This window comes from Phodopus roborovskii, unplaced genomic scaffold, assembly GCF_943737965.1.
Source record: "Phodopus roborovskii unplaced genomic scaffold, PHOROB, whole genome shotgun sequence".
Taxonomy (NCBI): Eukaryota; Metazoa; Chordata; class Mammalia; order Rodentia; family Cricetidae; genus Phodopus; species Phodopus roborovskii.
Window position 1 is genome coordinate 4,942,211 of NW_026126415.1, and position 23,963 is coordinate 4,966,173.

A 23,963-nucleotide genomic window follows, 5' to 3' on the forward strand; every position below is an offset into this window, starting at 1 on the left:
ATCTCCATAGTGCCCTCCAGCTCTCAATGTCTCTTTTATACTAAATATATGTTAATCTCATTGATATGATCCAAAAGACACTTAAATTGTCTTCTGGGTCATCTTTATGCACATAATTCATTAATGTGTAGTACTGACTAGGGACATCATTCAAAGAGACCACTTTTGTTAGCATAACCTGAACATCTTTATTATATATAAATGACCTTAATTACTTATGCCAAGAATTACTTCTTAAACAAATATCATCTTTCTATACCACCCTCTTGGGTGATTTTATTTCCACCAACTTTGCATTTTAGAGATGCAGCCTAGTTGGGTGTGCCATTATGTATGTATACTTAGTCAGATCCAATCACACAGATCACCTGATAGTTCTATCACAAAGTCAGAAGTAATTAAACTAAAATTCCCCTGAGTCATAGGAATGGGTGTCAACATATAGTTACAAGGAGTGTTTGCCTATTTTTGCCTTTTCAAATATGTAATATTTTACTGGCTTTACCAAGAGTAAACCACTGTGCTAGATGTTCAGCTTTGCGAGTGTTCTAATTATTAAAGCCTGCAAAGAATAGTTTGCAGGTAATTCTGTGCAAAACAGATCCCAGAGTGACTGGAAAGTTACAGGAAGTTACAGGAAAAATGAGGATGAGAACAAAAAGAGATCAGACTCAAAGAAGCTAAAGAAATGCCTACAGCAAAGGGCAAGAGAAAGTGGAGAAATCGGGACACTATATATGTTAGGAGCAAAGGGGAATGAGAAATGAAATGAAAGCATTAGCAAAACCATTTCAAAATTGGGAGTAATCTAGAAGAGCCTACTAGGGTTAGTACAAAGAATGTTGCTTCCAATAATTGTGATTACTCTCCCACAACAATTTGAATTATGCTTGATATGCTCCGTTTACTGTACCATAATGGCAAAGGCAGGCAAGCTGGTCTTAACTGGTAGACATGCCAGAGGGATTTCAGACCCCTCTGACTATGACATCCTATTATGAGTAAAGTTTTTCCCCTGCCGGCCTGGACCCAAATAACACACACAGATGCTGTATTTGATATAAAGCTGTTGGCCAGGTACTAGTTTCTTATCGGCTAGCTCTGTCTTAATTATTAACCCATTTCTATTAATCTAAGTATTTCCACGTGGTCTCATCATATTGGATTGTGGGGCCAGCCTCTTCTCTCCCTAGTCTCTCCATGCTGACCTCTCCTTTCTACTTCCTCTCTCCTCCTCGTCTTCTAGTCCCTCCTATCTTCCTTTCCTATTGGCCAACAGTGCTTTATTCATTAACCAATAAGAGAAACATATTTACAGAATGACATCTCCCATCAACATCCAAGAAACACAAAGCAATATCTTCCTGTCTATTTTACTTACAAAGTCTAATGTATTTGCAAGCACTTTTATCTATGGTCTGTTGAACTTAGCATATTTCATCTTCATCCTTGCCCATACCTTTGCTGTAAGTTGTTTCTAATTCAAGTCACCATAACCCGGGAAACTTAAATTCATTTAGCACTATTGTATGCCAGGTTATATTGTACTCTTCAATGCAACCTATGTACCTTGCCATGATGTTTTATGAGATGGTGTAGCAGAAGATAAAGAAAGTCAAGTTACTACTTTAAGGCATAAAATAAGAAAAGGACAGATGTGAAATTTGAATTCACATCTCTTTCTCCAAAGGGGGAAAGATTTTCCCACAAAATACTGCCTCTCTTCTTAAACATCTCAAGGGGAGCCATAGATAATAGTGTTATTCTCGCTCCCTAGACACACTGGTTCCTCAAAATTTGCCAGTAGGAAAAGGTTTCCAGGTCATTTTAAAAATCACCAGTCTCTTCTTCGTACTAATGATTGTCAGAGTGACCAAGTTTCAGCTATGTTGGAAAGAAGACTAGAAATTAAGTCACAGGCAAACGAGAAAGTACATAACTCTCCTGAGATCTTAGCCTTTGAAGGGCCTCTTACATCTCTCTTCATATTGATACCTTTTACTATTTTCCTCAATCTATGGCTGTCTACAATATTGTGAAGATTACAATTTTACAAAGCACAAGTACACTTTGAAATGTTTTGGCACTCTAGATGTTGATAAGCCTTCTAGGGAATATGGACTCTAGTCCCTTGCCCTTGCCCACTGCATGCCCTACTGTATCTCCTAGCCACAGCACAGCCCTTACTACTGGGGATAGACACATAGTGTAACTACTTTCTGGATCAAGGTAGGACTTGATATTTTCTTTAAGTTCTTGTCTGTCCCATTTTTCTTGTGTGTCAGATTTCTGAATGTGTCACTCTTGTCCTCGGGCTGAGCAGAATATTGAAATCATCTAGAAATATTTAAGAAGTAATAATGTGAGTAGCAGCTGGATTTCATTGCCTACATCACCATTATGCAACAGTTAATACAGAAAGATGAGCAATGTTTGGGAGTCTGGGGACAAAGTGAAATTGCTTCTGCCTTAAGCATTGTAATTACTCCAGGCATTTCTCAGGATCTTTGTGAAGACACAGATAAACGTTTTGTGACTCTTGAAGTGGACAGAAGACTTAAAGCCTTCTGAAAGCTTTAAGTCATTTCACGGGCTTTGCCATCCCTATTATCATTGTCCAATAGCACATTAAAAAAACTGAGAGATTTGCAAAATTCCCATGATACATATCTCTGCCCACATGGAATATTACCTGATATTTGCATATGGTGTTTTCTTCCTTGGATTTTTGATGTTTCAGTTCACTTCTTTTCATAACTATTATCTCAATGACGGCAAAATATCTCTGAAACATATGTATTCATAAAGAGCCAATAAAATAAGTAACAATGGGAATTTAGATCGCTAAATGACCACTTTTGCGGCAGTCCACATTTTTCCGTGGGCGCCATTTGTAAGGAGTACGGTTTTTCCGCCTGCTGCCCGGTCTTGTCCTGCTACCACGCCACCAGCCCCAAATAACACACAGAGACTCTGTATTTGATACAATACTGTTGGCCCGGTTACTTGTTACTTATCGGCTAGCTCTGCCTTTAATTATTAACCCATTTCTATGTATCTTCATATGGCCTTCTCTTACCGGGGAGGCGGCTGGCGTCCAGCTCTCTCCAGACTCTCCATCTTGACTCCTCCTTCCTCTTTCCTATTTTCTCCTTGTCTCCTAGTCCCTCCTATCTTCCTTTCCTATTGGCCAACAGTGCTTTATTATTAACCAGTATGAGAAACATATATACATAATGGCATCTCCCATCATTTCCTTCTTTCAGATCATACGTTCATAACACAGTTCTTACTTTGTGTGTTTTGCTTAACCAAGAGTAGCACTCTACAAGCCACAGGGAATTTTGTAGCCTCTTCTGTTGCTCTTCTGACTCCAGAGCCTCTTCTGGCTCTTCTGACTCCAGAGCCAGATCCTCATGAAATTATATGGCTGCTAGTTTTGTGTGTGTGTGTGTGTGTGTGTGTGTGTGTGTGTGTGTGTGTGTGTGTGTTTTATTCCTGTGTATGCAGGAATGTCTACCTGTGTTTCTGGTACTTTATTTATTTATTTATTTATTTATTTATTTATTTATTTGGCTCTTTTTATTCTGTTTGCTTGTTTGGTCCAATTATGTTTTTGTTTGGTTTTGTTATTCTTTTGGATGCCTGTTTGTTTTCTAAGGACTGATGAGCAAATTGTGTACATGGTGCTAATAGTTTCCAAGGATTATTTTAAAGCCTACATCTTTTAATACATGAATGTCCGAATGCAGAGCCAACTTCTGCAAATGAGAGGGCGATATCTACCTGGGAAGAAATTACTCTTGGAAAGAATATCAGACTTTTACCTTGTACTATTTTCCGTTGTAATTTTTCTAGCTTTATGGAGAATGTTGATACTTAGATTTACCATCAAGACCAGGTCAATGTCTTCATGCCTGCAGAATTCAATCACTGTAAGGGAGCCTGTGAGTCCCATAATACTTACAATAAGGGAAAGTAAAAAATGAAGGCATTATGAAAATATATGACTAAATTGTGAATGGGTTACTTTATAACCATGCCTTTTTACACTTGTGCTTTTACTTAGATTTTTTTTTTTAAATTTTATTTTGACCATTCACTATAGTGGAAGTATAAATCATAAAACCACTCATGTCTTTATTCTATAACTTAATATGTAATGACCATGCTATTTAGTTTCTTTTCTATTATTTATTTATTCATTCTTTCATTTATTTATTTATTATAAATTTCTGCTGCAGTTTTCCCACCCTCCTCTCCTCCCAGTCTCCACTATGCCCCCTCCATTTCAACCCCCCACTCTGCGCTTCACCTCCCACTCAACAAAACAGGGCACACCATGTTGTAGTAAGACTAAGGACCTCCCCATGTATTAAGGCTGGGCAAGGTGACCAGAACAAGGAGTAGGGCACCAAAAACTAATAAAAGACTTAGCAACATCCCATGATGCTACTGTTAGGAGTCCCACAAGAAACCCAAGCTACACAACTGTCACATATATGCAGAGTGCCTAGGTAAGTCCCATGCAGGCTTCCTGGTTGTCGGTTCGGTCTCTGTGAGCCCCTATGAGCCCAGGTTAGTTGATTCTGTGAGTTTTCTGATGATCTCCTTGACCCTCTTTGTCTCTTACAATCCTTTCTCCGTCTCTTCTGCAGGATTCCCTGAGCTCCACTTAATGTTTGGTTGTGGGTCTCTGCACCTGTTTCTCTCAGGTGCTGGTTGAAACCTCTCTAATGACAGTTGGACTCTCTGGGTTCTGACTCCCCAGGCAGAGTTAGGGGTGAGCTTACTCTCTTGGCATGGATTTCGGACTAGGCCAGTCAATGTTTCCCTCAATCTCTAGGCCACCCTTACCCCCAGCACATCCCATAAACAGGACAGACTGTAGGTTGAAAGTTATGTGACTGGATTGGGTTCCTATTCCCTCCACTTTCCTCACAGGAGATGGCCAGTTCATGCTACATATCTGCTATTACTAGGAGTCATACCTGGGGTCATCCTTGTGAATTCCTGGGAGATTCCCTTGTACCAGGATTTTACCCCTAAATGTCCCTTCTTTCTAGTAGTCTCTTTCAGTAGTCTTCCCCTCCCTCCCCCAAACCGGATCTCTCATATTCCCATTCCCACCCTCCTGCAGTCCACTTGCTATTCAGCTTCTAAACAACCCGAAATTCATTTATGACAGAAGTTAAAAACCCTTCAGGCGGGAATGATTGAAGATGCAACTTGTAAATACAGCCTTGTTCCAAAACCATTAGAAATAATAGCAGGCAATATGACTTATGTAAAACTTAGTGTTTCATACACCGAAACTATCTTCCTTTCTTTTTAACGGCAGGAATAAATCGGAGATTGTGAATTCAGTAAATGCATAAAAAATACCAAATGTAAAATATTCCTGATAACAAACAAGATAGATTGCTTACAAATTAAAGAAGGATTTATTGAAGGAGAAATCAATGAATTTTAAAATTCAATATGTAACACAGTACATCACATTTTATTAAATTTAAAGCAATGTATTATTATTATTATCATTATTATTATTATTTGTATCTGATATAAAGGTTGTACATGAATTCAAATATTGTAAATTATACTTTAAAATGGCTGAGCTCAATCCTACATTCAAAACAGCTGGACAAAACAGCCCTACAGACTACAGCCAGGATATCTGAATCTTCTTTGAATCCCCCCAAGACAGCGCCCCTTACCAGCAGGAAGTAGCTTGGAAAGAACGACGCCCAAATTCCCAAATATTGTGTATAAATGTTTGTTTTCATTTAATTGGACTTTGTGATATAAAATTAAATAAAATAAAAAAATATAAAAAAAAGAAAGAAAGAAAAATAAAATGGCTGAGCTCATTAGGGCAAGTAATGAGTTTTATATATATATGTATGTATGTATGTATGTATGTATGTATGTATGTACATATATAGTCAGAAAGTATAATTTATTATAAAAATTTTAAACTTAAGTAGACTTTATATTTTAAATATATCCATAGCATAGTTATTTAGCAATGATGACTAGTAATAATGAAATGCTAACCCTAATGTCAGTCTATATGATAGAATGTTCCTATCTTTGATCATCACTCCTGCCATCATTTTAACTGAGACAAGGAAGCATCATATTCTTCATTTTCATCTTTCAGATGATGCATAGAACTGTTGGTTCTCATCCAGTGACTATCAGGGAACTTAATATATGCAGACACTGAATCGGATTCAATGGTAAACATGTCAGGCCAGAGCTGACCTTTCACAAAATTTTCAGGTGCCCTGAGCATACCTGAGACGCAAAGTCAGCACTCCTAAGTGTAGAGCAAATATGTATGTGCTGTGGAGAATCAGAAAAAAAAAATAATAAAGCCTCAGTGTGGTCATAAAAGCATGTAGTGGATATAGTGGAAGAACATTCTAGATGGAGGAAACAGAATGTGCTGAGGCATAATATCTGTGTTACTTGGAAGAAGCAATAATGGATTCCAGGGTGGAGGAGAACACCGTGTGGACGAGGAAACTACGTAGACTGAAAAAAATTGGACTTCATGCTCTAAGCAACAAGAAACCATTAAAGAGGTTTAAGGACAAGAGGGCAGTAGTAAAATGACCAATTGGAAAAATAAAGTCTCTCTGAATGGTGAAAACTAGCTTAGAATTGCAGCAAGGCATGGAATAGAGACACTGTGCCTATAGTTAGAAAGTTATCCATGACTTAATGGAGAGATAAAGTGGCTTTGACTGCAATGGTAATAAGGAAGATGCAGACACATCAAGGATCATCGCAACTTTGGCATGTGTAATGCAACATGATTTTAGATGCGCTAAGAGTTGAAATGAAGAAAGATGCAATTCAAGGACTTGGTGTTTTAAAAGTATATCATATTCTTCATGTGAAAACAATTTAAGTATGGCTGGGGATATTAGCATATTGAAAAAGCAATGGCCTTCAATTTCTAGGCCCCAGGTTCAATTCAAAGCATCGCCAAAATTTAACAAAAACAAAGTGGTATTTTAACATTCATCTGAAAACAGTAAAAATGTGACTTCTTTTTTTTTTTTTTTTTTTTTTTTTTTTTTTGATACTGCTGAATGTCTTATTTTTGCCACGTCCCTTATTACCTGCAGTGATCATTTCAGTTCTGTTTTTATGATCTGAGCATGAAGAAACAGGGTTACACTTAACATTGACATTTTCACTCACCGGTGCCACCCACGTTCAAATCATCACAGTTTGTTCTGCACTTTTCTTGCATTTGGCATTGCATGAAAATAAAAACAAGGCCAATAAAGCCTGCCTGAAGCTGGAGCCAGATAAAAGTATCTACATTTCATAAACATCCAAATTTTAGGAATGTACTTGCACCCTAGAATCATTTTGAAGTTCCTTATGTTAGGTAGTATAGCCTAATGTAAAGAAAGAACTATTGGAGATTACAATTATTTTTAGGAATTTTATGCAACAATTTAGAATATTGAAAATGCAGGAGGATATAAAGAAACAGTAGGGAAAACAGGAATAGTTAAAAAAAAAAAAAAAAAAGGAACAATACGTTAAATAAATGATAAATCAAAGCTAGCATAGATGGCCAAACTCAAATTCAGAGGCTCAGCATCCAATTCAAGTTTTTCAACCTAGGATTCCATAAATATATTATCAGTAGACTAAGATGTGAAATAGCTTGAAGATTTCTCAGCGACACTTAAACGTAGAACTTCTGTGAGCTGGGGAGATCGCTCAGATTGGCAAACTACTTGGTAGGACTGGAGGATCCCTTGGGCTTGCTGGTCAACTACTCTAGTCAAATCAGGGAATGAAGGACTTTGTCCTAAAATATGAAAAATTGAGAGCTGTTGAGAACAGCATCCAACAGTGGCTTCTGACTTTCACATGTATGCATGCACATGGATATGCATGCTTACACATGCATGCATGCACCTTCCTGCACAAATTGAGGTTGTACATGTTCCAGACATACACTCCCTGGCATATACCCTAATGAATCATAAACAGTTTCAGATAAAGAACCTTCCTTTTCCATGCATTTCTTAAGACTATTCCCAATAGTCAATTTAAGAAACAGCCCAGATGGTCTTCAACACATGAGTGAGTAAATAAAATGTGATATATCCACAGTGGGGTTTCACTCACCCATAAAGAAAATTGAAATCATAGCATTTGCAAGAAAATGGATTGAACTGAACAAACCATATGAACCGAAATAGTGACTCTCATAAACAAACAAACAAAAAAGCCAAGTATCACATTTTCTATCTTCTGGAAGTTAGTTAAAAGAAGGAAAGGGACACGAAATTAGAATGGGAGGACCCCTTGTATGTGGACAGGAAACTGAAGAGCGGGAAGAGGTAAGAAGAGAGGGCTGGGGTAGGTGTGTCCTAAATAAGCACGCATGGAAGTTCCCTAATAAACCCTTTACTTTTTATAGCTAATAGATGTTGGTGACATAATTGCAACATCAATAATTTTCATAGATCCATGAAACTACCCACATACCCTTTCTTGTGTGTTTCTTGGAAAACTTTGTTCCAGTGAAGCAATACACGTGTTGTAGTCAGCAACAGACAGGAAGTGTTCTAAAGAGACTATAGCGGCTATCAAGTTATAGAGATTTCGCAGAGAGAGAAGTGAGATTAAAAATTAGAGCTAATAATGCAAATCGCAACATGGTTTTAAAAAAATCCAACAAGCAAATACAAACATGAGTCTCATCAAGAGTTCCAATTGGCCTTGTGGTCAGTGTTTATTTTTTTTAAGACAAAGGCAGCACTATGTGTTTTGAATTTCAGTTCTGAGTACAGAATTATAACCACCTTTTAGAAGTAACAAGTTAGGAAGTAGAAATGATGGGGAAAATTAGTAACTTTTGATCTATAACTACAGTTCTTTTAAGGAGTAAAAAAAAGAGTAGATTATTATCTAATTTTACAGGAGAGATCAAAGGAAGAACTAAACACCATTGTCATAATTATAGAATGTAAAGGAAGATTTCAGATAATGAAGTTGTAAAAGTACCATTTTATGGCAATAAACCAATAGAAAATGCCTGATGTAAAGCCATATAAGAAATAGAAACACACATTGTTAAGTGCAAAACATCTCTAAACATGAAAGAAGACTTTGGAGGTTGAGGATGGGTGACTACCAGTCATAGTAAGTCCTCTTATTAAGTGGCACTGAGTAAGTTTCAAAAATGCTATATTGCTACAACTAATACAAATATATATAGTCATTTTTTAAAAAAATTTGTGTGCCTATATGAAACTTCTTACATTCAGTTTATTTCATTGTCCAAATAACACTACACATCTTCTTCAAATAGTGATTTTGGTTGGCTACCCAACATACCATGTATTTTGGAAAATCTTGTAATGTGTGAGAGAAACAGCCAAGGTGATCTCCTGCCTTTTACAAGTGTTAATATTCTTTCAAAGATGGCTGCCTAATTTCTAAGCTCATGCGCACTGCCCTGCACCTCCTTTCTTCACCTAATTATTGACCATTCTCGATTTAAACTCTGGGTTCCATTACTTATGATTTCTTTTATTCTCCTCTAAAACTGAAATAGTTATTATCCATACCTTTAACTTGAACCACTTCCCTATCTCAGATGCTTTTAAAATGCCATGTCTGCTCTTTGCCAACGTTCTCCTCAGTTGACACGTCATCCCTTGGTATCTTAGTCACCAATGACGTGTGTATTTCCTTCTCTGAGTGCCTGACCTACATATAAACATGGCCATGTGCCATCAGCCACTTAAACTTAGCTTTCCAAAAACTGAATTTACTTTTCCCCTGCTAGCACTCAGATATGCTTCCTCATGTCCTAAGATAACCTGGTATTTGACGTAGAGAAAGCACTAAGAAATGTAGTGTTTGTTGAGCTTCAGACTGCTGTGTCCTAAATGTAGACTTCTGATTAAGGAGATCTGGATAAATGATACAAATATATATTTTCAATTGCTAGTGGTGTTTGTTTGATGATGTTTCTACAATTGACCTAACACTATGGAGATCGATCCCTGGATCAGAGCATCTACTCTGTGTTTGAATTGATAGCTTTGGTGTAACAATCCAGACATGTGCTGCAATCCCAGCCTTAGGGGAGAGAGATACAAAGGGCTCACTGACCAGTAAAACAATCTAAAATGTGAAACTCTCATTCAAGGAGAGACTCTCCCTAAAGGCTGGAAGGTAGAGAGCAATAGAGGTAGACTCACAATAGTACTTTCACACACGCACGCACACAAACGTGTGTGTGTGTGTGTGTGTGTGCGCGCGCATGTGTGTGTGTGTGTGTGTGTGTGTGTATGTGTGTGTGAACAAACTGTTTTCCAGACAAATCATTTCACAATGGCTAGATAAATAGTTACTAGGCAAAGTGAATTATTAAAATAAGTAATATGCACTATCAAATTTGACTCAATATGCATAAATTACTGTAAATATCAACAGAATGTTTGATCAATAAAATAACAGGAAATATTCAACTGGATACCATCTTAAGTTAATAATCTGAAGTACAGCAAAAAAAAAAAAAAAAAGATGTTATTTTTGGTAACTGAGTGTCCGGCTTAACTGCCAAAGAGCCATCACTTGGGGCTAGGTTTGCATCTTGTGTAAAGAAACTAAAGTCAAGATTATCCCACAGAATTCCAGAACCTAAGCACCATGCTTTATATACCACTTACCTCTTTTATTGTGTGATGAAATTCCCAGAAATAAAGTCAGATGTTAATCTAGCTGGCTGATAGAAAGTCAGTGAGACTGCTGTGCCTCAACAACATGGAGGATGATGCAGAACAAATCCAAAATCCTTTGAAGAAGCATATACATGTTTGGCTTCTCCATCGACATTTAATGAGTGTTTTCCTCAACTATTAATCAGTCGTAAGTGATGGCTGAAACATAGTGTCAAAATGTTATGTCATCTTGATTCAAAGGCTGGATGCAGGCGTGCAGGTTTCTATGCTTCAAACACATCAAACAGGCTTCTTATTTTTTTTTTTTTTTGAAATGAGAAATGGTACAGTTATGGAATGAAGAAATTTCTGTGACACAGTGGTATTTCAGCTCAATTTATATGAATTGTAATTCATATAAATTAATCTCTGGAGAAACAATGAAAGAATTTACTGTTGTATGTAGGAAAGTACTGGAAAAACTGCAATGACTTGATCCTAAAAATTGCTCAGTTAGTGACATTTGCCCTCAATCATCAGTCACAGGTTCAGTAACTATGTACACAGAATAAAGAGACATAGACCTTTTAGTCGGGGCTACATTATCAGAGAAAGAAAATATGTCATTTGTGTTTTATTTAATAGAAGAATTTCAGTAACATTACACTATTTACAAACCTAACTTTTTTGTATATTGATTCTATCTTCATTACAACAAAATTAATTCACTGCTTTGGAGCCAGTGTGGCACATGCCATTAATCTGAGCAACTAAGGGACAGAAGGAGGTAGATATCTGCGAGTTGCCAGGACTGTTGTGACTCTGTATCATCAGATAAATATAGATAGATTAATATCTAGATGGTAGGTAGAGATAGACCAAGAGATAGAGAAACATAGATACATAGATATAATTTTCAAACTACAGTATTTTTTAATGTGTTCATCGGGGATAAGAGAATGCCTCCCAAAGTTTAATGTATATATGATACACAGAGGAACTATTTTTAATTCTTCTTTTCTTCCAACAGTTTCTCAGACAAATATCTGTGTTCTTATGCTCCAATTTGATGAGCTGAGTAGTTACCTTAGCAAAAATTTTGTACGTGCTTATGAAAATATCAAAGACCCTTGGGTGAAGACATCTCTAGGATTAAACTAACCATCAGCCTTTCCCTTAGCCATTCCCTCCCTAGGTTTTATAAACAATCAACTTTTAAAATTAGTTCCTTAAGTGAAGTAGACTATCTCAGCTAAACTCTGTCTATAAAATTTCTATATAACTAGTCTCCTGCTGATATTCTCCCCCAGCCATCCTTGTCCCTTAAAAATGTATGGTCTTCAAAGAGCTATCAAGTTCTTTGCCTCTAGATTCAGATTTTAACTAGGCCAGAGGTTTAAGATACAATCCTTTGTGCTAGGAAAAGCAATGAGATCCTCTTTCAAATGAAGAGCTGAGCATGTCTAGAGTCCTTCCAGATCTCAACTAGTAAAGCATAGTGCCCACCCCACCAGTTTCTATTCTGGCCCTGTTGTTCTGATTCAGAGGAGGTATAGTTCTAAATTCACCCTGAGCTCCTGCAAACCATGCCTTTTCTCCACATCTCATTCTTTTCGGGATATGATTACCTACATAAGATGCTTTCTACAGCTTGACACCTGTAAGCACATTAGACCTTGATGATCTAGTTCCTGCCTAAGGAAGGACTTCCTCTTTTTGCTACAGAATATTGAAGTGTTATTGAATGTGGTACAGCAACATGTATGAGGATTTCTAACATGGCCTAACGGCGTTTTCTATCTTTTTTCCTTTGTTTATAGTATAAGCAAGTGGAACAGTACATGTCATTCCATAAGTTACCAGCTGACATGCGCCAGAAGATACATGACTACTATGAACACCGATACCAAGGCAAGATCTTCGACGAGGAAAATATTCTCAGTGAGCTTAATGATCCTCTGAGGGAGGTAAGATATACTGTCCTTGATCTTTGCGACATATTATCATACATTTGTTTCTTGTCCTTGTAGGTAGTCCTTTAGTCTTTATTGTGACTAAATAATCAGTTATTTCAGATACTCGTTCCCTTATGCTTCTTATTCCATTCCTGGCTCTTATACGTAAATTCTGAAGCTCTGTTTTCCCCACGTTGCCAATATTCCATTCTTTACGCTGACCAACCCCATTGACTTATTCGATTGTTGACTATTTTTCCTCGCTCTCATACATTTTCTCTGCTCACCCTCGGCACCCTGGTCAGGAGATAGTAGCCTGCTTCCAGTAAATCAACTCTCGGTGTCTCATGCAGCACTAAAAGTGCACTCTTTTCCGGGCATCCTCTCCTCATCAGTTCTCCAAACCCTCCCCTCTGCTACCAGTCACTTCACTCTTAAACCCAAAGTGGGTTCTCTTGCCTCTTTCTCCCAACAGTGCCTTGCTCTCCACCCTCTTATCACCAAGTTTCTGAAAGGTTTTCTGGGCAATGGTTACACTGTGGTTTGATCGCTAAGTTATTTACCACAGCGTGTAACCCCTGACAGTTATCAAAGCCCTAACGGTAAGGAATCCTTGCCTGCACTGTTGAGAGTGCTTTGTTACATTGCTAACAAGACACACAAACCCTGACTCCCCTGCTGAGCCTCTTTATACTGAGGCATTAAGGGAAGCTTTGGGGTTTCATTCCATGTCTCTGACCTTTTTTTTTTTTTTTTCTTCTTCTTCTTCTTTTATCTTATTACACATTTTTAGTGTAGGCATTTTAATTCAAATTCTTTTCATAAACTTCATTTTCTTAAAAGCTTTATGATGTCCCCTGGAACCATGTTAGTTATGTAATGAAGTCATTATCCTCCATCAGTGAAACTCTCAGCTCTTGAAGTCTTTCTGAAATTTTTAGTTATTCTTTCAGGTCACTTTGAATGTAAAATTTGAGTTTCCATTTTAGGTCTATTTTTTTTCAACTTGTGCTCTGCACATCCAATCTCTGATTTACATTCCTAATCTGACTCTCTCTCTCTCTCTCTCTGTGTGTGTGTGTGTGTGTGTGTGTGTGTGTGTGTGTGTGTGTGTGTGCCTTCTGCTCTGCCCTACTGCCACCACCTGAAATGTGTACTTGTTAGTTTTCTCTAGGCTTGAGTCTACCTTCTCTTCGCTCCCCTTATGGACATGAGCTGTCATTTCTCTACTCAGAAAACAATTTGACTGCAACATTAGGAATCCAATCTCTTAGCATTCCAATTCCAACAGCCTTTACAGTTTTCGTTTCTTGTATCGCTTTGCAAAGTGCTCTGCAGCCAAGGTGGACAGTTTGCTATCTCACTGCAACAACAACAACAACGATAATAATTTCTTACTCTACATAGCATGTTTTCCAGAAATGACTCTCATCTTTTGACAGTCTAGTCCAAGCAATATTTTATCACTTCCTTCCTAGGTACAAGACTGAATCTAGTATTTCTTTCTCATTATCTCGAGAGCACTTTGTAGTCTATGTGCAATGCATTTTTATTGCTTTCCCCCCCCCCCACATTTGCCTTGAAATTTCTTTAACCACAAGGGTTCTTTGGTTTATATGTTAGTCTTTTTTTTTGTCTTCTTAAAATTCTTCATACATTTAGCATATATTAAGAGATATTTTCACCTCAAATTTGTTTTTTTTTTTTGTAGCCATTTCTAAACTGAGTTGTTACTTCCTCTAAAACTTATTTGTATTGTGAAAAGTTATGAAATGTGTGAAAGGGTTCTAAAAATAAATTAAATATCAGTTATTATGTTGTTATAACTTGTTTTTCTCTACTTCTTAATATAGTTAGAATGTATAACTCCTTGGGTTTTGTAGAATATAACTCAAATGCATCTTATATTTTTACAATATAAGAAAAACATTTCATTTATTATATGTCTTAAACTGTCAATTTGTTCTTGCTTTCTGGAATACTTTTCTTTTACTTCTTTTCATATCCAAATTTCAAGATAATTGATTGAGTTTAAGGTTTTCCAAGAGACTAAAGAAGTTCAAGCCAGGTCACAGGAGAAAGACATTGGCACTCCAAGAAATCATGTCAGAGAAAAGAATAAACTAAAAGAAAGGAAGGTAGGCTACAACTCAGACCTTATTACACAAAGGCCAGAGAAAGTTAAAAGCACAGTGTAAGAGTTCATGAAACTGCAAGAAGCTAACAGAATATGTGTAAAATGTACTTTAAGAAATTTCTCCCTGTGTGTCATAGTCCGTTGTCACCTCAATGTGTTGTAAAATGGTGAGATTTTCCATAGACCACTCTCTGTCGGTTCCCTCTTGTCTCATCATGATTTATACTGATCTTCAGTGGGAAAGAATCCAGTATTTAGTTTTATCTGGATCACCACCCACTTCCCACTGGGTTACTTTTTTACACTCAATTTATCAACAGGTTGTCACCACCATTTTTAAAATCCATTGAAATGCTGTGTTCTCACGTTCTTGGCATCTTTTGCCTCAACTTTTAAGCACAATAACAACTTTCCCTTGGGCTTTTCCTTGGCAGCTCCAGTGTTGCTTGTAATTGGACTGCCATGTTGACTTTCACAGAACCCAAAACTGAGGGTGTCACACTTTTTTAGAACTTGAACATGAATTGCATCCCCTGAAGGATGTACAACCTCCTTAACATGCCAAGGGAGACGATGGCAGTGGTTCTCAACCTTCCTAATACTATGACCCCTAATGCAGTTTTGTAATTTTACTAGTTTCATGAATTGTAATGTAAATGTATAATGTGAAAGATAGCTAGAGGGGTTGTGGCCCATAGGTTGAGAACCATTACTTTATTGGGTATTTTCATCTTTATATCCTTACGGAAATTTTTCATCTTTAAGGAATTGCTGATTACTTTCCCTTGAAAAGGACTGAATACCTCTGCCTATTTTTATGTTGTTCTCTCCTCAATATTTTCTATTCATCTTAGTTTTACTCCCATTGGTTATTCTTAACATACATTTCATTCTCAGTAAATTTTATCATGACTAACTTGCCTCTGTACAGTGATTTTCATTTGTGATTTTATTGTCTCGTTCATGAGTACAGGGCTTTGAGAATAGAACCCGTGTCATAATTACATTGGTATCTCTAATGAAAAGTATGTACCGATAACCCATAGGATGTCTACTGGGTGGATGATTTCCATCATAATCATTAATGAAAACCAGATTCAGAATCATAGCTGCTTGATAAAATTAGAGGTGCTAGAGATGGAAGCGCTGTCCCTTTAAATTAAAACATTTTGCTTCTCTGACACCAGAATAAAACTTAGTACACACACACACACACACACACACACACAAAAAAAAATCTGTATTTAATATCGCAATGAGTATTTGAAGGGTATGTGAAAGGAACTGTCTGTTGGCACTTGTCTTAACTGTCAAATGATAATAGTTGTGCCAGTACTCCATGGGCAGTCACATCCCTATACGAATAACTCCTTAGCATGAACGTAGGAGTAAGCCAATAAGCAGCATTTCTTTAAGTTCCTGCGAGAGCCCCTGTCCCCATGTTACTTTTTGTCAGAGTATTTTCTCATAACAACAGAAATCAAATGAGAACAATAGCATGGGTCATCACTGAACTAAAATTTGAGCTAAAATATCCAAACATGTTTTTCAGAAATGTTTAGTCATAGTAGAAATTAAGTGATTTGTCTTTCCTGCATGTCAGAGACTACTCGCTGAAACCTTTATCAAGTAATTGGCGCATGTATGTTGTTCAGGTCTCCATATTAATGTTCATTCATCAAAGAATCTTTCTCTGGGCAATTCATCCAGGTTCGTTGCTCCGTAACTATTCCTTATCACATATATGCTGTGCGTACATGGTTTGCCTTGCTTCCTGTTAATGTTTACTTGTGTGTTGTCTGTTCCGTCACTCAATGAGCCTTAGAGAAAGGACCTTGTATTTTCTTGATTTCTTCACCATACCCAGTCCTACATATAACGTGTGTTAATTGCTTATTAGATAGATAAGTGCAAGTAAATGTTGATCACGTCCCTGACAACTCTACTCAAAGAATTAATTCTTGTCGGTAGAGCTGGAGAGTTTCGGCTCTAAAGCATGGTACTTGGAGGAATTGGAACAGCGGTTCTTAGCATGGCAAAACTGTGTTCTTACAGCTTAGTGTCATTGTTAATTTGACTGTGTTGAAAACAGGCTGCCATCTTTGTATTCACTTGTTATTGTCTTTACAGTATGTGCTCTATACTGCAATCCATTTATATTTTAACTTCCTCTGTTCTATGGGTTAGTTGTTTAGCAAGGGGTTAAGGGATAGCGGGTAGGCAGTGAAAGTCAGTGTAGCTCATTATGAAAGGTGTTTGAATACTCTTTCAACTCAGTGGCATTCATGAAACATACGAAAGATGTTATATCACTCTCCCACCAAAATCAGATGCAGGCGACTGACGGTTTGAGTGCCGATTGTATCACGACAGCATAATGCTGTGGATCAGATTACTCTCCTTATTAAAGAGGTCTCATAAACTTCTTGTTCATTCTGCCATATGGGCACATTCTTAAAAGATGTCTGTGCATAGTCAAGAGTGCTCTGACCAAACACAAGCTAATGGTACTTTAATCTTAGACCTCTCACACTTGGGAGCTTCATAAATAAGTTTACACTTTATTTTACTTTCAAGCCAGGAAGTCTGTGATGCTTCTGTCCACAGCTGCCCAAATGTATTACTATAATCGCCATGCAAATCTGCACAGAAAATACTCAGTGAATCATCAAGCAATTGATGCTGATGGCCCATCCAAATCCAGGTGTGGTACATCCAGGACTTGGGAGATTCAGAGGAGGAGGTTCTTGTTAGTTCAGCACTGGCTAAGCCTCAGGACCTAAACAATGCGCTCTATCAAAATCTTCCCTACTGTGGGAATGAAGCCATGGCAATTTTGTCTCAAAAGTTCCCTTCCTTTCACTGTGAGCTAACATATTGTGGCTCAAATAAAGGGACAAGTAAAATTTTTCTAAGGAAAATTCCTTAAGATGGTACCCCGAAAATTAGTATCTAAAATCAGCAAAGTTATATTGTTATGTATTCGCCATTTCTCCTGCCTGTAATCTTGGTGCTTTGTGGCTGTGTCTAGTCAAAATTATATGCTTGCTGACTTGGGCATCTGTGACTCTTAGATGCCCCATACCATCCCAGATGTCCGGACATATGCCAGCATTCCTTGTTTTAGATAGGTGGTTTTGTAAGTATATCTGCTCTTCCCTTTCTGTAAGAAATAGTGAATGGACACAAGCTTCTGATCGGCAGATTGGGACCAGCACAGTATCACACCACTGGCCATCACTAACTGAATGGGTGGTTCCAAACTATTTAATTGATTTGCCATTCTTTTTCTCATTTTGATGAGTGAAAGTCGATATTATTAACTACTCCATCGAGTGCTGTTAAAACTGAGAAGGTAATATATATAAAAGATCAGGAAGGTGCCCAGCACATAGCAGACATGTTTATAAACTCAGTGCAGACTAGCCTATCATTGTAGACTTATTGGCTTTTATAGTTCAGTGAAAGACATATTTGAAAAAAATAAATCAAGAATACTAACTACATGTAAAGTACTGAAAAGACAATTCAAAGTATTAGGACAACATGCATGAGACACTGAGCTAGGCCTTATTGTAGGTCCCGTTTCTTGTGGGAGTCATTCAAATAATCTGCTAATAACTCTCCCTTCATTGCAGCAGGCAGCTCTCTGGGCGCAATGCCCCAAGCATCAGATCTTGACATTGAAATATTAAGATCATAGGACTGATATGAGCTTTAGTAGATTCCATTGGCATATTTAAAATTAATTATAAATATTTAGTAATCTCTACACCCTGCTGCTGATGGCTTGTTGAAATGCGTATGAAGAAGAAGGTCTATTTTCAGCATGGCTGGTCTTAACGGATTCCATTGGAGCAGAATGGCAAACCTCACAGTCAAGGAAAGGGTTAATGCCCTTCTAAGCCAGTCTCCAAAGTTCAGAGCTGAGCTATTTTTAAACAATGAAGTGTGAGAAGCTGAGGGCTGAAAATAGGTGCAGATCATGTGCCCCCGGGAGAATTTAAAAACGTCAGTGTATTTCATTCTCATAAAACATGAAATGGGATGAGAATATGGTTCTGGCCTTTGACCTTTAATTTATAAGGTGGGTTTGTTACACAAGAAGGCAAAATTCGTGTGAATATTTTGTGTAATTTTGAATCGCTTTTAAAAGCCTATACCTGAGTATTTAAAAATGCTTATGGGTTACGTTTTGTTAAAATTAACAAGGTGGGCTAGATGTATTACATTTTAAAACTATGCCTGCCTCCCAAAGTTGTCATGCTCTGGTGTAACAGGCATAGGTAGCATACGATGAGACAAAGGATATGTATATGTTCTCATAGTGCTTATAATTCTGAGTGGTGTCAACAAAAAAACTTGTTGCTGTTGTTATTCATTGTTTTGTTTGTGTGTGTGATTTTCCCCACACATCTCTAGGTTCTATCCCAGAGATGGAAAACACTTGCATTGTTTTTGTTTTTGTTTTGTTTTGTTGTGTGTGTGTGTGTGTTTTTTTTTAATATGTGCAAGATCTTGACCTAGACAAGACTGGAAAGACAAATTAAGAGATGCAACTCTCAGTCTCAAAGGAAGTGACAGAAAAAATACAGAAGAATGAAAAGAACAAGAAGTAAAAGCAAGAAACCATTAAGAGAGAGCCCGGAGATGCAGGAAATCACCCATAGTTAATTGCTAGAGCGAGGCTGCATAGACAAAAATAGCTGACAAGAATAAGTTTGTTCACCAAGGCCAAGAGTTCACAGGAAAGGTCTCAAAGGAAAAGGTTTACTCGAAATGTGGAAGGAATGTGGAATGTGACTAGAGAAAGAGGGTAAATGATGGGGTCCAGGCAAAGAAAACGTGGTAAATAAAGGAGAAGCCTCTACTAAATCGGTTTCTATTTGGTTTTTCCTTGGACTGAGGAAGAAAGAAACAAATTGCAGAATATAGAACATTTCATTCAGCCATCATTTAAACTACAGTAAGTTTGTAAACAAAAATAAAATATAAAGTTTTTAAAAATTGTTACAATTTTTTTTAATTTTATTTTTTATTTTTTCTGTTGAGGAAAGTCATGTCCTTCATCATAACTAAAATAGTGGTGAAAATTGCATTTCGTTTGAGGCTATTCTCATAAAGATATCACCTTTTTTACTTTAATTCTATTACCTTTTCATTTTTTAAATTTTTATGCTTATCTTTTCCTTTTTTAATTTAAATTGGAAACAATCTTATTTTATATATCAATCCCATTTCCCTCTCCCTCCCGTTCTCCCATAGTCCCTACTAACCCCCATCCCATCCTTCTTCTGCTCCATAGAAAGGGTGCAGCCTTCTATGGGGGGGGTCATCAAAGTCTGTCACATCATTTTTGTCAGGACCTAGGCCCTCCCTCGTGTGTACAGGCTGTGAGAGTATCCCTCCATGGGGAATGGGCTCCCATGTCCTTTCACATTTGGTATAAATGCTGTTCCATTACCAGGGCCCCTTAGATTTCCTAGGCCTCCTAACTGACACCTATATGGGTTTCTAAGCTGTCAGTCTGGGATTCATGAGCTCCCCACTTATTCAGGTCAGCTGTTTCTGTGGGTTTTTACAGCCTGTTCTTGACCCCTTTGCTCATCACTCCTGCCTCTCTGCAACTGGATTCCAGGAATTCAATTCAGTGCTTAGGTCTCTGCTTCTGTTTCCATGAACTACTGGATGAGGGCTCTAGGATAGCATATAAGGTAGTCATCAATCTCATTATAGGGGAAGGGCATTTAAGGTAGCCTCTCCACTGTCACTTAGATTGTTAGTTGAGGTCATCCTAGTATGTCTCTGGACATTTCCCTAGTGCCAGATTTCTCTTTAAACCTATAATGGCTCCCTCTATTAAGGTATCTCTTATCTTGCTCTCCTCTATTCTTCCCCCAACTCTTTTAAATGTATTTTCTCTTAATGCAATTGTAAGTGGTAGCGTATTAATTTTGGAGGACCACAAATTGAAGACTCTTAATCTAGCAATTACTAGTATAGCTAGGTTTTGAAGCAGGTACTACTGGAAAAATACTAGAGTCCATAATATTTATGAGAAATTGCCATATAATTTTCCTCTCTGCTTATTGAGTTTTGAATATATAACATAATTAGCAAAAAAAAAAAAAAAAGGAACAGTAGTTATTATGAGGAATAGCAGTGAGAGCCACACTGTAGGTGGGAATTGGCCCATTGTAAAATTACACAACAAACAGACAATGTGCAATGTGACTGCCGGTATGTTGAGTTTTTGAAGAAACTAAAATAAAGCTAAATTGATAATAAAAAGTATGCAACTGGATAGCCTCAATGCAATGGTAATTTAATAAAATTAAAATTGGGAAACTGAATATACCCATTAGTCAATCCTGTTCTGCCTAACATTTTTAATTCCAATCATTTAAATATTTAAGATAAATGTTTCTTACCCTCATAGTTCATTTCATAATATTCGACACTCAAATTATTTATCACTTGCAGTAAAAACTTTCTTGAAAGACAAAAAAGAATGCCCCAATTAGAGAAAGAGTCTGTAACTATGCCATCTTAGAGACGTAGAAATCACAAGAAATGTTTGAGAGAAGTCAGAGCAGGTTTCTAACTTGTCATTCAATGTCTAGGTGCACTTTAAAAATATTTCTAAGGCAAGAACGTCTTCTTGTCTTGGGTGATTTCCTCATATATTTAATTAAACATCTTGTAGTTTAGGAGTCAAACCATCAAATGAATGTTAGTGGAGAATATGAAAGGGGAGAAAGCTTTCCTTCAAAGTGAGTGCCAATCCTTTTATTTAAATGAAATGTGAATGCAAATGTAAATCACAGTTGACTTCAACTTTACTCTGTCAATAAAGGAGCTTGATTGTGTCTCATAATTCATCTCCTGACTCTTGCCAAAACTATTTTTTATTATTTATAATTGACGTATGTTGAATTCATGCATGCTTAACTTCCTCCCTCAAGCCTTGATTTAGGCTTCCGGGTACTCACTTATTTTAGGAACCATACTTGCCTATGTAAGTAGAGACTTTGAGTCATATCCCCTAAAGGTTTAGATTCAGATTCTGCAAATCTGGACCGGAGCCTAGTATACCACGTTTTAGAAGAATTTCATAAATATATTTGTGGGGCTACTGACTTCCTCTAAAGAATATGAGGGATGGAAAATGTCATATTTGACAGGTCATTCAAGATACTTCCTCCCATTTGGTGCCTAAGCATCATTCCTTACATGAGAGCCACACCTGTCAATGATCCTTAGTATGTTTTGTTGATGCTTAAGCATTTTACAACTTGTCTATAAGGGTCAGTTCAACACAATGATCTTCTCTGTACAGAATTCTGTGTTGGACAATTCGGCTTTTCTTGCAGCTCTTCTGGGGATTGAGGACAGCTCATAGGCTGCAGGAACAAAGCCTTAACACAACAGCAAAATGTTCTTATTCTTTTTCTTTAAGTTTTTAGTATTCATCACTTTCACACGTAGCCTCATATTCTTCAAGTAAATGGTCTCACGTAAATGACTTCCTTAGAAGTAAGGTCACTTAAAATTAGTTGTGGTTAGCCATTCCAGTATATTTATTTATTCCTCTGGGAGTCTTGGGATCTAAACCTTATTTTCCATGGCTCAGTTCAAACCATGATTCAGCATTAGTTTATAGAAGTTAAATATTGTGTTAGCATCAGGGGAATTCTCGGTGACAGAGTGAACAATATGAGACCTCTACAGAGTCCTCAAACAAAGAACCAAGAAGCTTTGGGAAAGGGCGTACTCAAGTGGAAGAGAAAAAGCCTTGGAGGGATTTGAGATACATCCTTAATGCATGCACTTCCAAGAAGTAAACATTTGCTGCTTTTGCAGAGGGAACCTTGTTCAATCCTCAGCCCCCAGGTGGTCTGTAACTACAATCTCAGCCATTCCGACACACTCTTCCGGCTTCTGTGGGCACTGCTCACACATGGCTCACATGACTCACACGTATGCATGCAGAGAAATCATTCATACACTAAGGAAGGGGTGAATTGTTCACGACTTAAGGTAGAGGTTCCAGGAGTGGGTTGGACTTCTCCCAGAATTTGACTATAGTTTGCCCTTTTCTGCACTCATGTGAAAATTTAGGATGTGGTATTACAGATACGCGGCATTAGCAGGAACATCTACAAAGCTAATGATATGGATATATATGCCAGTATATGATGAAGTAAAGGATAGTTAGCAGCAAGGTGAGATACCCAATTCAGTCTCTGCTGGTTTTCAGTAGTTGCGTTTCTTTTTACTGAGCCGTCACTTGCCATCATCCTACAGTCCAGGTCTGTGGTTGTTTTGAATCAGAGTTACCATACAGCTCATTACTGTCCTCATATGCCTCTCTAAGCTATATTGCATATACTTACTGTTTGTCTTACAGAGTATTTCAGTGTCATTGGAAGTCCAAATGTCTAGAAATGTCCTTTTAAAATACTATCATACAGGACATCAATTGCTTCATAATACTGCTCGCCGTCCAGTGGAAATGTAATATGAATTCATAAGTCACTTGAAGTTTTCCAAGAGTAGCTAGCATTAATGATGAATAGAAATGTAAGTTTATATATGTTATACTTATTTAAAATGAGATTTCAGAATGCAGTCTGTATAAAATCATAATTAAAAGGAGAGTTTTGTTTCTTAATGTCTACAGACAACAATCCGGAGCACATTTGTGTCTTTATAACACATCTTGATTTGGATGCCAGATTTCCCCCAAAAACTACCTATATGTAGATTTCATATACTTCACAGCTGAAAGAGTAGTTAGTGTGTTTGCCTGGACAAGATCTTCCAGACAGGATTTTTTTTTTTTCTAAATAACAAAACTGACAAGTTTTGAACTTTAAACTTAAATTGATTAGAATTCAATAAACTGAAAATTCAATTCATTAATCACACTAGCCACACTTCAGTAACTCTGTTTGTCTGGTGACCCCCATGGTAGGCAATGCCTCTCTGAAAATGACACTATACCTCTCTAAAGACTGGCTTCATTTCCTGAATTGTGTGTGAATTTTGTTTAATCGCCTCTTTGAGACCTATCTGCCTCGTCTCTAGGATTCTGTTAATGATGTAACTGTTCATTGGGTTTTTAATTATAGTTAAATGAGAAAAGATAGCATTCAA

At 37.3% G+C, this 23,963-nt stretch overlaps 1 protein-coding gene across 1 annotated transcript in view; it reads left to right on the forward strand.

Moving 5' to 3' along the window:
- The window catches only part of Hcn1 (hyperpolarization activated cyclic nucleotide gated potassium channel 1), a 331,515-nt gene that overhangs the window by 260,778 nt on the left and 46,774 nt on the right, over positions 1-23,963 (forward strand). Inside the window, exon 5 of the mRNA XM_051183089.1 lies at positions 12,533-12,679. Within this exon, the coding sequence (XP_051039046.1) occupies positions 12,533-12,679 (147 nt within the window). The remainder of the gene's footprint in view (positions 1-12,532; positions 12,680-23,963) is intronic.